Genomic DNA, 13,541 nt, shown 5'->3' with positions numbered 1-13,541 from the left:
GTGGAGTATATCAAACTTAACACGATTAGAAATATTACAACATAACTTGTTACGTTTTGGACTTTATTCCATTAGAGCGTCAGAGAAATCTTGTATTTGCGCAATTTATACCGGCCAAGACCTTCTGCAAAATGAAGGCCGTAGTTACCTGTGTCTATTCTTGGATTGGACATACAGTAAAGGCACTGTTTCCACTTTATGTGGTAGAGCGGTACCTCCCCCACTCCTTCTCTACCACCTTTCGCAAATGCAATCAAAGTAAATTTTAATTGACTTCTTTATTCCGTCCCTGACTTTATAATCCTTGAGTGGCTGCCTTCTTGGCAGGGAGTCTCGGGAGATTTGTAATCTTGGCGCGGCCCCCCTCTTGGTTAAACACCACACGCAGCATGTCGTAGACCAAATAATAATAAAAAGAGATAAACTGAGGGACTCATAGCCAGGGAAGGTAAATCATGATATGTCAGTTGCCTGCATACTTTTGTTTTGTCTTGCATGTGTAAAACTTTGGGCTTGCAGATCTTTGCAGGAGAATTATCAGTTCCCAACAGAGAGACTCCTGACCAACTTTCTGCCTCTTGGTTTGGCTTCCAGGATAATAATTTCTTGGAGACGGGGACTAAAAGTCTAGATCACATAAGGAGAGACTAGTTTTTCTTTTAGTTTGTGTAGACTTCTGTCGTGCTGTGATAAAAAGGTGAAAAAGCGAAGCAAGATCCGAAATGTTGCTTTGGCCGTGCCGCCGTGATTCACGCTAAAATTTCTTTGTTTGCCAATGGCTGAGCTGTTAACATTAGCCACCGAGATGGCCGTCCTCCACGGAGCAGATGAAGGGCGGCCGATCAACCAGGCAGTCAGACAGCTGAGATCACACTTAAACTGATAATTAATTGGGTCCACGTCTCATCGCCACCGCTTCGCTGAGGGACCGCACGCGTGCATCTGTGCGCCCGCGCTTGTTAAATGAACAATCCCCGGCTGTTATCCAGTGTTGAAGCCAAAACAAGACCGGTCAAGCTGTTTGTTATTTTCGGCATTTGACATTTCGCGGACGATATTCGTCCAACGCTGGGGCCCTCTGTGGTTTCCATGAGGGAACCGTTGCTCTTGAGGGAAATGGATAATGAATGCTTTTGCACTGACCATTGATCAACACCAAGCAGGACAGCCCAGATAAATGCTGCTCTTTCTTTTTTGTTTTGTGGGTGGGAAAAATACCGCTTCCAAGTTGTTAAAGGCTTCATCGTGCATTAATTTCAATAACTTCAGCTGCTAATTCTGCCTCGCCTGCCTTGTGGAACGAGCCGCAGGCGTTATTGGGGAAGCTAGTCTTAAAAGTTGAGGGTTTATTGCGACGATTGCCGCTTGCTATGCAAATGAGGATCCTACTCAGCATGTTCTACGAGCAGCACAGATTTGCAGATGAATGAGGAGAAACAATGGTGCAGAATTTCAGGCTTGGGACGTTCTCACCTATAAAAAGACCAGAAGAGAATGCAGGATAAATACAGCACAAACATGAAAAGTGCCTAAGGTTTTGTCAGATTGAGAGCAAAGGTCTTCTCCGTGCAGCTTGGATGCGGGGGTATCGGATCCGAAATCATCTCACCGTTGCAGACAACCAGGATCGTTTTCAGAGTTTGCTCAGAAGTTAAGGTCATGGGTCACTGGAGGTTAACCAAGCTGCAGATAAATCACGGCAAATTGTTCGGCTTCGGATGTGAGAGTTAAGGTTGGAAGTGCTGGAGTAGCAAATGTGTGAGTCAATGTGATATAACAAGGAAGTGAGGGTATCTGCATACATGTGGACGTGCAGATCTGAATTTGAGAGAAGACCGATTGTTCCTTGCAGTAGGCCGTATACAAGCATCTTGAGATAACTGATCCATTACTGAAAGTGAAAAGGAACTACATTAGGGACTGTCTGCAAATTACTGGAAGGGGAATGAGGCTGGGAGTTGAGAATATACACGGATCAGCCACAACATTATGACCATGTTTTGATCTGCTGGGACACTTGTGGACCTGGCATTCATGTGGATGTCACTTAGACATGTAGCACCCACCTAGACCAGACCAGGCACCCCCACCCCATAGCAATGACACTCCTGGATTGCAAAGTTGCTAATAATGGTGCATTAATAGCCATCCTGTATAGTTTTAGTGTCTCAGTGTTTAAAAGAAGCATTTTTCTTTGTTCAAAACTCGGTGCGGCTTCTTCAAAATACGTGCAGTTTGATAGGCGCTTAGCCTTGTGCTGTGAGCTGCTGTACAAAAATGTATTTATTGAAATTGCTGCAGAAAGTCTTCTCAATAAAAACTGAAATTTAAGATTCATTCTCTCCATTTCTACCCCATTAGTTTTTTGATGGTCCCTTAATATTAATCCTGGGGATCATTTTCAAATTGGACCTGTGTTTGCCGCCTATAGATTCCCCTAATTCCTATGCACACTCTGGTTTTATTTGATGCACAGTGGGAGTTCATTTCATCAGTCCATGCCAGAGTCCTCTTCTGCAGCGTTATTAGCCCTGGGAATTTTGACTGGACACGGCACACAGGCAACCGGCGCATCAAGAGACCCGAGAAATAAAGGCGAGAGGCGAGCTAAAGATTTATTGAGCGACCGAGCGAAACCGAAAAGAGCAGACAGAGCGAGGGATCAAAGATGTAAGGGAACCAGAGAAAGGAGTTAAGCAAGAGGAGAGGAGAGGAGGAGGAGGAGGAGGTGGTGGAGGCTGATCGAAACACCCCTCGAGCGCGTGAGACAGCCAGTGTGAGCGAGGCATCTGGCTGGTCCAAGAACCCACCTGGCAGGGCAGGTCGGCGAAGTCAGCCTCCGCTACTCCCGACGCCTTTGCGGGGCTCGAGCTCTCGCGCTAGCAGATGCGAAAGCGTCTGAGAAAGGCACACTAATTACCTCTGAGGGTTGTTTGTGGTGTGCCGGGCGCCTCAGCTGATGAGAAACACATACTAGGACAAGATCAGAGCAAGGCAAAATATATGTGTGTGTGTGTGTGTTGAGGCAGAGCTTACTAGGGAACTAGTTGCATGCTTAAGAAGGGATCACTTTTGTTGAATCTGATGATTCTACGTTGCAGTAACAGCCCTCGAGCCCTTCATCCCGTCCCGTTATCTGCACCTTACGAAAAGTAAGGCCCTCACACGGGAACACGGTCCAAAGTCCGCACTGCGAATGCGGCTGCAATAACAGGTTGAATGAGCTAGTCATCGGTACGCCCACGGCTGTGTGTGGGTGTCCAAAAAAAAAGAAAAGAAACTGTCATTATGGAGAGGTGAAAAGATCCATCCCTCTCCATCTCCGTTCCTCCAAATGCTCCTGCAGCCCAGTTTGTTGTTTAGATTTTCGCAGCGGCTCCCGGAAGATAACACCAACATGCCTGTTTCGATTCGCCCGCCTCGGCTCGCGTTTTCTGATTCCTCTGGCTTCATCTCGATTATAGATTTGAATGACAGCTGTTGAGGTTAATTAAGTTTCAAAATGAACAACCTGGTCTGAGGCGGATTATGCAATAATCACCAGCCCTGTACTGTATGCCCTCCTGCATAAAATACATCTTGGAATCAGATGTTGCCAATGCACTAACTATGTTGCCCTAATTATCTTATATAGGTCTTCCAGCTATGCAAAAAGGAAAAAAAAGCATATCTTTTCTCTGTTGCTCCAAGTGTGGCTTAATATACCCCCATGTCTTTTATCCAGCATCCGGCTTCCTGTCTGATGGAATGTAATTGGCCTCAGGAGAGAGCACGCTGTAAGATGAAGCGATGATCACTGAGATTCAGAATGAGCCGAGCGGGCACTTCCTGGTTCGCAGTGCCAGCCCGCTGAAAGAGTGATTGTGAGGGGATGCCCGTTCTACCAATTCCAACGCTGCAGACCCTTTGCGCGGCGATAATAGCCCTGCCTCGAAGACGAGTATTGGCCTGGGGAATGTAAAAACTGACAGGCGCCGGCCCCATTTCCGTTCTCAGTGCCACTCAAGCAGCCGTTATGTTGTAGCAGGTAAACTATGAACTGGATTTATGATGGGGTTTATTGCAAAGGTCAACAGTCTGGAGTCTACTTACTATAATGGATATAGCACAGTTTAAAGCCTGGAGTAAAGACCTACTCTGCTGCAAGGAAAACTACACCATTGTTTTTTTTGTTTTTTTATCAGCTTGCCCCCAACCCACAGCCTAGCAGTTTTCTTTTTTCATCATCCAAGCTGAAACTTCTAAGTCCACACAGTAAAATAAATGAAATATGGGCTGCACAGATTCGTAAGCAAGAGCGCACCTTGGAGAAAACGCTCTCGACTCGCCTGCCTCTGCTAACGGTGGCAGTCGTCGACGGTTAAGTTGTGAAAATCGTCTGGCAGCTGTGCAGCTTAGCCAGCTGTCCGAGGCTCGTGCCAATGCTAAACCGCCGTCTTCTACTGCCACCGCATGCTGAGCGACAAACGGGAGGGAGTAGATGCTTAAGCTGCCAGCAAGTTGGATGGGGGGTTCGGGTTATGGCTGACGAACGGTCAGGACTCAGAAGTGTCTTTGAGTTGCATGCTAAAAAACCCTTAGTAAGCAAACTTTGTGGGTGTTTTTATAGTCCTTACAACTGTTAGAGAAAGTAATTCGCAACTGGGGGCTCAGATTTTAGGGTCTTTATTTGCACATTGATGGGTTGTACACACTGGCAACAATCACTCTCTTAAAAGAATTCAACTAAACACTGCCAGAGAGTGAAATACAGACTTTATTGGTTCTATGTCAAACGTTGTTGCAGCACCAATTGGGAGTTTGAGCGCAAACAGGAACAAATCTGAAGCTGTGTCATTCCCTGGGACTTCCTCCAGAAGTCCCGGGAACAGTTTGGTCTTACCTCGTGAAGAAGCTACTTTATGGTGTTGAGTTCAAATCATTTCCAATTCAAGTTCTTACGTCCTGTGAAGAGAAGCCGACTATCTGCACAGGTTGTGTTAGGCAGGTCTGGATTACCGTTGAGAAAAAGGGATTCACATGTTCTACTAAAGCTGCGGAATCGTTCGACTGAGCGGTTCCTTCAATGGGTAGACTTCTTATTGTGCCGCCTGCTGATTTATTATCTACAGTTTTTGTCTTTTCAAGCCTGGGTTACGCGATACCTTATCTTTGGCAGATGAAACCCCGCTTTACCCTCGAGTACCGCCTTCTCTGACTGCATCTGTTATTTAAGCATATGACACACTTTTGGGACCTCATTTAGTACAAAGAAAAAGCACATTGTTGTTTAGAATCCACAACACCGGCCAAGCTGAAGATGGTCTAAAGCAGCAGGGTCCGTTGAAGAATCCATCAATTTGAAGGAAAGAATTGACTAAACAAGAACAGATTGTGCAGAGGCAGGTGTGCGCAGAGTCTTAAAAACTGTTCCCCCATCTTCCTTCGTCATCTCTTCGTTCCTTCCTTGTTATGGGGCAATACATCATAAAATATCAGACAGAGAGGAAATTACCCTATACATCTAAGTTGCCGCTGTCATTAAGGGGAAAACACCCAGTTCAATTACCTCCTACTGTTTGCTCTCAGTAAGGGACGGTGCTATTTTTACCCTTCTCTAGCGGGGAAAGGCGGGGGCTAGGAACTCGCTGAGGGAATCCCCCGCACTGCGGTGATATACCGCCTCAGGGCCGTCCCGAGGGATACCTCCCAAATTACACTGAAGTGACTCAAATTGCTTCGCTGTACCGAGGTTCATATGGAGTACACGGTGATTACATATCATATTGTGTTTTTTATCCTTCTCGTGCACGAAACTGTGAAGTTACATGTGGGAAAACTTGTGGAACGGCGGCCATTTATTTCTCATGCGTAGTTGCTTTGATGTGCGTTTGATAGGCTTCGATTTATTAACACGTTTTGTCTTCTGTGATGACGACGAGCTCCGAGACAACAGAACACATGACGGGATATTTTCTAGAAACTGGCGGCGCTATCAGGACATAGCAGTCGGCATGCTTGCACTGCAGAGAGAGGGAGAGAGAGCGAGATTAAATTGAATATGGGTCAGTTCGCAGCCAAAACTCTTGCTTATCTGAATTCTCACACACCCGGAATGGAAACTGATTATCCAGTCCAGTTAATTGAATAATTGAAGCTTACTGGAAATCATTTCCACCGGCCACCGCCATTATCTGCGCTGAAAACATATGCTAATAACCAAACAACAGTGGTAAAGCAGAGTGTACTGGGAAATGGGAGAGCTGTCAATAATTCATAACCCACAGTCCTAGTTCATAGAAAACCAAGCAGAACCCACCTCCCGAAATAAATAAATAAGAAAACAGTTCCAGGGCAGGTAATACAAAGCTGTGCTCGTCCTCATCTGAAATTCATTTTGATTGTCTACATGCAAGATTGATGAGGGCTCCTTGGCCGAGTGTTTGCACAGGCTACACAGTTGATTTAAATCATTTATGTCTTACGAGGCTCTCGCTGTGCTGCCCACCTGCTGAGTGGCATGATACTGCTCGGGGTGAGGCGGGGGAGGAGGGTAGCGCTTCGGGGGGAGAGGGAGGAGAGAAGTGATTTGATAAGGGTCAAAACAAGGCAGTGTGAAAGACATTAGTCATTTGTAGGGTGTGATGGAGGGTAAGATTACTGTGGTAATGGAAGGAGAGGGGTGGGGGGGAGGGGAGGCGAGTCTGGAGCACTGATTCCGAGAGCAAATTCAATTTCCACCACATGCTGTGATCAATCTACATTGACTACTTTAATGGGACTATGACGGATTTATTTAGCCACCTTCATGTGAGAAACTCCCAGAAAATGACAGGGATTTATTTTCTTATCACTCACAACAATTGAGAAAAAGATTAACTGCATGCTAGCGCTAATAGCTGGCTGTTTATTTATAGATCACAAGAAAGTAGTCGTGGCGGTGGATGTCGTGTCTTATTTAGACTGCCCCCCTGCTCAATTTGGATTTTCATTTCGAGAACAAATGCAGTGCAGTTTAATTTGTAACCAAATTAATATTGTGACTTGTGACTGTGACAAGGGGCGAAGAGATTAAGTGACGTGACCCAACGCAAGGCGCCTTCAGCTTCTGTTGTAACTTGAAACTAGAAGGCAAAACAGTCCTCTTCAAACTAGCTAACAGGCTAATATATCGTCCAATAGCAGCTCTTATGTGCGTTTGTGGTTATTAATAATAAGGTTGCAACGTGCATAAGTGGAATTTTTCTGCACCTTTACAACCGTAAGGATATCTCCAACACGGGCACTGTAACGTTGACCATCTTTGAGTCCCCTAAATGTATATATGGTAGAGGCGACAATACCAAAAGTTATTATCTAAATAATAATATCAGAACAATTTATGTAACTCCCCAATCGGTTCTAACTGAGAGCTGGTCGTTAGCGGACAGTCCAAGGTTTGATTGCCTAAGTAACCCTCTTCTTTGTATATGTCCCACCCTAAAAGCTTAGGCAGAGGTAGCCCCTAAAGTCCCTGCTTTGTATTTGAAAAGAAAACACCGCCAACGCTGCCGTCGCTCCATCTTTGGTCAATTTGCGTCACCTGGCAATCAGCTCTATCTCCCAGTTGTTGTTGCCTCATTCACACTTCCTTAAAGTTCTCACCTGTTGTAGCTCGAACTCTCTGAATCTCATTAAAATAACCTGGTACCTTTGCCACATCGCTGCTCGTCTCTTTCTGCGTTGCGCCCCTTTAGGCTTCATCCTTTCACCTGTTTTTTTTCCAGCTCTTGTTTTGAAGCTAGTGCTCATGGAAGCATGTACTGTAGTGGAGCGGTGATGTGCATTCGCTAATCATTAATGGGTCAAATAACCACTGGGAAATCAAGCCGTTATTGATTAATGTATTGATTAGTTGTGTTTTTTATCCATAGGCAACAGGGAAACAAAACAGGACCTATGGAGCCTATGGAGCCTATGGTGACAACTTAAGATTTAGTTTTGCTCCAACATCCACAAGATATTCATGCATTTTTCTATCAATAATAAAAAAAAACTGTGAAGAATACCATCTTTTTTTGCACAATGTGCCCAAATATCCAAGGGTTTATAAGTAATTGGGATTGTAGTCGGCTCCATGGGCTTGGTTTACAGGAGATGGGAGATGATTACCACACAAGGTGCTTTAGTGGCAGACATTTCTAAATTTTCCTCCCACATATTTTGAAATGACCACAGTTGGCCAGTGTTTGGGGGTTGCAGGCCACCGTCCAGGCCATGGTTTCACCACTATATACGTCCATGGCTCGGTGCCAGAGACCTTTCCTTGCCATGCTGTGAGAGCAATCTGTATCCTGTGCTGACTAAGATCTTCCATTTCACTTGTGCTAACGAAACCCAGAAATAATGATAATGAATATAAGATATTAGTGAAAGGCAGTCATTTAAATTTGAGGAAATTGTCTGACTTTTATGTAACTCTATTTGTTTTTCTATTTGTCCCCATGAAAATGCAAAACCTCGAGTGTTTTGTAAGCATCAGCAACGCAGCGTTTCAGCCTGTGCAAAGAGACAAATAACTACTTTGGTTATGTAACGCGCAACATTTTGGAAAAGCGGCGCTCATTGCAGTGGCCGCCTTTTAATCTTCTTTGTTTGTGTCGGGGGTGAACCTGAAAACTGCAGTACCACGCGGACATGTGTGCCTTTCACCAGCGCCAGCTTGGTGCAGGCTGGTTTCATCTCAGCGCCACAGCGGGCAGAGCACAGATCATGGCATTGCCCCGAGAGAGAGAGAGAGAGAGAGAGAGGGAAAGAGGGAAAGAGAGAGAGAGAGAGAGAGAGAGAGAGAGAGAGGTGCGAACAGACAGGGAAAAACAGAAATAGAGGAGAGAGACTGTTCGCTTGGGTAAGTGGATTATGTGATGTGTAGGGAAGGAGGGAGGGTCTGTGTCCTCTTTTGCTGCTGCAGACGATTCTGCTTTGGTCAAATACTACTTTAATCGAGGCAAACAAAAACATTTACTTACAGGAACGTCCCAAAAAATGTGTGATTTTTCACAGGACTGTGTGTACCCTCGTGGATGGACTTCACTTTTTTTTTTTTTTTTTCGCCAGTACTTATTGACTTGGGTGCCAGATGGTGAGGGTTTGTTACACAGAAAAATACATAATTATTACCACCTTAATCCAAATAACTTCGGTATATGCAAATGCGGTGTTGCACAGGAAGTAAACTATCACAAAGCCCATCTGTAAAATTTATATTTAGTTTTTGTGCACAAAATTTGCTTTTTTTTTTACGCAAAATCTAAATCTTTGAGTTTATTTAAAGAAAAAAAACATGAACACACAGTAAGGTAAGACTGCCTTTGCATTAAGAGGTAAAAGAACCCCAAGGCTCTTACATAGTGCCTCTGAGACTCAGTCCTTTAGATTTTGATTGCATTCGGGTAATGGGAAAACACCTATTAGACTAACAAATTAAGTGTTACCTCACAGGATAGCACAGTAAAGTGTTACTTAAATCACGTACTTCAACTTTGGGCCCCTATGGAGAAGGCTGTTCACTGAACCCTGCAAGAAAACAACCACTGGAACCGAGCTGACAATAATTCACTATGTTTTTGAAAGCCCATTTCAATTAAATAAAAGGCAGCATATGCTTAAAAAGAGTGTCAGTACGGTTCAGATCTCTTTGTGAATCACCGTCCCTGCACTGGGAATACTCTACTTGGGGAGATGAATTTGTTGTGGATCAGGTGAACTTGTCTATGAGAGATTTTTCATTAAAGCTGCAGCTCCATGAGTCAGCCATCCCACACGCTGTACAACGGCACATCACTGTATGGGTTACTGTGTTCCGAAAGGGAGGGCAAAGGCACTTCAGAGAATTTGGCTGCAGCATGTGAACCAGTTGGCCCACACTCGTTTCAGCTTGTAGGATGCTGTGTCATGTCATATAAATATTAGGAGCACTAACAGCAGGGAATATATCAAAGCTGTTAATGTTGTCTTTTAATGTCAGCTGCAGCCTGTTTAGTGGAGGGAAACTTCAGCTGGCTGCTTGTGTAACATCTCATAATGAAACATTTGAGTCAGATGTGGCCTGATCTCATGGTATCTTTCCTCCTTGTATCCGCAGGACTACACCTTGACCATGTATTTCCAACAGTACTGGAGGGACAAGCGTCTAGCCTACCTAGGAATCCCCCTCAACCTGACGCTGGACAACAGGGTCGCCGACCAACTCTGGGTCCCCGACACCTACTTCCTCAACGACAAGAAGTCTTTCGTCCACGGAGTCACGGTCAAAAACCGCATGATCCGCCTGCATCCAGACGGAACGGTTCTCTACGGGCTCAGGTGTGTTCTTCTCAGTCCTTGTCGTCACAAGATTACATCAGCGTAGAGGAACAAACACAGTGTTCTGTGATGCTTTTGAATGGGCTGTACATTTGTGCTTTCTTGTGCATTTACTTCTTTTTAGCGTAGTTTAAGGTAAGGTCAAAACACACCTGCAATTACAACGTATTGCCACAGAGGGTGCTAAAGAGAGCGAGACAGAGATTGTTTTCCATACTGTAAAATTATCCTAAACCCATGCAAAGATCAAACCTACTTGATCCTACTGGATTTGTACTTTGTCCTAAAGTAATTAAAAAACAAATTAACCTCAGTGCATTAATCTTGCCCTGAATGACATCCTCTTCATTACTATGAACATAACCACTGCAGTTTATTGTGCATCCCCGTTTCATCAACAATAGGGAGTTTCATGAACAAGTCGTGGAAGTCTCAGTGTGAAAAGACACCACAATGCATGCATTCACTGGATCTTTTCAGTGTAAGAGTGCCGAAGGACGCCAGCCCTGTTCTTTAAAATATCTGCCCTATAAACTGAGTCAAGATATAATTATTATTTATGAGGTTACAGTGATAATGCGCAATTTCTGTGCCATGCAAATAAGCAACACATTCCCGCAACAAAAGCGAGTCACGGGGTCAAAACTGTTCTCGGATGTTTCCCGGCGTCAGGTTAATTTTACATATTTAAAGCTCAATTATGGCACGACCGTCGCCCGAGCCGAAAACTTGGCAGTTCTCCGCCGCGGGCCGCTGAGCAGCCAGAGGATTATGTGTCATGCTCAAGGGCACCCTAGCATTTAATTTTTAAGGGAGGGAGGTTGCAGTCGGATCATTCACGATAAGACGCATAAACAGGTTAGGCGTGATGCGCGGCGTTGGGTTCAGCTGTTGTTTAATATTTGTTTCAGAAAAGCCTTGTTTTGAATTTCCATTGATCTTTTCGACGGGCAGGTTCAGAAGAGTTGGTGTGACCTATGAATATGGATGCAAGCTTTGAATTATTACAGTGCAAAGCAAAAAATTGTGTGTGTGTGTGTGTGCTTGGCTGTGTACTCGCATACTTGCATCTGTCAGTGTTCATACTTTGTAGTCAAACAGCCATGCTTGATTATGCAAGTGGAGTTCATAGCATTTAGCCTTGTGGGCTACTTATAGGCCTCTCAATGCTTTCGGCAGATCAAAGGGAGAGGGAGATGTGTGACGTTGCGTTTGCGATATGAGCTGTTACATAAATGCATGTCAGGTGAAGTTGAGCATCACGCCGAATATAGATTCCTATCATGGCATCCAGGAACGAACTTCACGTTTGTGTGTGTGCTAATTAACGTGGCTACAACAAATGATTATTTTCACAACTGATAATTAATATTTCCAGTACATTTTAAAGACCTCTCTACATCAGAATGCCCATTTTCAAAAGTCTGTTTTATTTCATGTCACTTTCTGACTAACTGTATAACTGTGGAGTTGTAACCTAGCAACTGGTTGCTCACTAACCACCAACTAGCTTCTTTTGGCTACAGCAACAATAGAGACAGACTTTGTCTTTTTGTTCTCCACAGTTGAGTTGTGTTTTCTTCTCTCAAGAAAATCTGGAGGCAAAACACAGCCAAGATATTTCTGGCTGTTCACTTCAATGCTGAATAATAACCCGAGCTCACGGCTGCCTACCTAGCGAGTTAGCCAGCTAGCTAGCTAGGCAGCATGTGCAGCAATCGTTAGCCATGTAAAAAGAGAGGCCAGCTTTTCGCTTGATTTATTTCCCATTATTTATTGGTTTATTTAAATACCGCAAACAATGTTTCATGTTTATTTAATAATATAAGTTTTGTATTTCATTTTGGACACATCAGGACTCCATACCCTACCACCTTAATATACTACATCTTTTAATAATATCATTTATGCATTAGAGAAAAAAATTAAGTTGCAGATTTATAACAATGAGCTAAGTTTTAAGAAAATCCAATGTTTTATTTAAATATTTTACATGATTTACGTCATGTTTATTTCATAATATAATTAATTTAACACTTTGTGACCTACAGCCAAAATATATATTTAAGTCTTTATTTCCCATTTAAATAGTTTATATCAATATTTTATAGAAGTTATTAATCTAGGTATTTATTTCATAATAGCATTTTTTATTATTTAATATTGGACTCTTTGGGACTCCATATCCTTAAGCTTGATTTTCTTTTTTGCTCTGTTTCTTCTTAAAAAAGAACACATGCATAATTACTTATAATATCTGTAATCTGCAGTGTCACATTAATTACCGACCCCGTGTTTTGTTCTTGTAATTTTAGCTCTAAAACAGAATGACCTAATAGGTTTCCAGAACCTCCTGTGAGTCAGAGTTGACAGAAAGAAAACATCCAGGCGGCCAGATTTTAATCAGGCCGTGTTTAGCCTAAATCATTTTGAATTTGCATTTTACTCTGCTGCCTATTTATCTGCCAAACAAAGGGATACCTCCTTATGACTGAGCTCATTTGAAACTAAAATGTGTTGCCTTTAAATCTTTTTTCGTTTTAATCACAGGATTGATGGCAGCCAGTTTTGCGAAGGGGATGTGAACTGATTAAAAAATCTTGTCTGTCTCTCGTATAATTATGTATACAGTTACACTGTCAGCATTTTAACATGGAGGAGGTGCCATAATCTTATTTTAAGATGACAATGCCAATAGTCTCCAGTAATGTAAAACCAAACGAGGAACTTGGTGAAAAGATAAATAGACATTTAGTTTCTTTTATAGATCAGTTAATGTAATTGTATTCCCACAGTCCCTTATGCTCCCGGGTGCCAGCCTCCATGTATGGCTGTTTTAGTACAAATTGCTTCCTTATTCCCTTCCTATCCATCTTTCTTTGAGTGTAATTTGTGTAAATCACATGCAGTATCTCAAATATATTCTCTTGGCTTCCTCTGTTCTGTCTCTTCTTTTATTCAGGATAACTACAACAGCAGCGTGTATGATGGATCTCAGGAGGTATCCCCTGGATGAACAGAACTGCACTCTGGAGATAGAAAGCTGTGAGTAGAGAGGCCTAATGCCTTGAGGGCTGACCACTCAGAGTCTCGTGTGTGAAATGTTACTCCGTGAATGAAACAATATTTTCCTCCCTCTCTCCTTTATGTCATACAGCGTTGGTTTTAAATCTGTACCAGAAGGGAACGGGTGCTTACCCTGCAGTACATGACAACGT

At 43.4% G+C, this 13,541-nt stretch overlaps 1 protein-coding gene across 1 annotated transcript in view; it reads left to right on the top strand.

Annotated features, from left to right (window-relative positions):
* Window positions 1-13,541, top strand: part of LOC311509228 (gamma-aminobutyric acid receptor subunit beta-3-like) — a 54,466-nt gene that overhangs the window by 24,190 nt on the left and 16,735 nt on the right. Inside the window, exons 5-6 of the mRNA XM_084574334.1 lie at window positions 10,103-10,323; window positions 13,286-13,368. Of these exons, the coding sequence (XP_084430460.1) occupies window positions 10,103-10,323; window positions 13,286-13,368 (304 nt within the window). The remainder of the gene's footprint in view (window positions 1-10,102; window positions 10,324-13,285; window positions 13,369-13,541) is intronic.

Source organism: Chelon labrosus (genome assembly GCF_963514085.1).
Source record: "Chelon labrosus genome assembly, chromosome: 24".
NCBI lineage: Eukaryota > Metazoa > Chordata > Actinopteri > Mugiliformes > Mugilidae > Chelon > Chelon labrosus.
The sequence above is the reverse complement of the archived record's forward strand: the minus strand, read 5'-3'. Positions and strand labels throughout refer to the sequence as shown.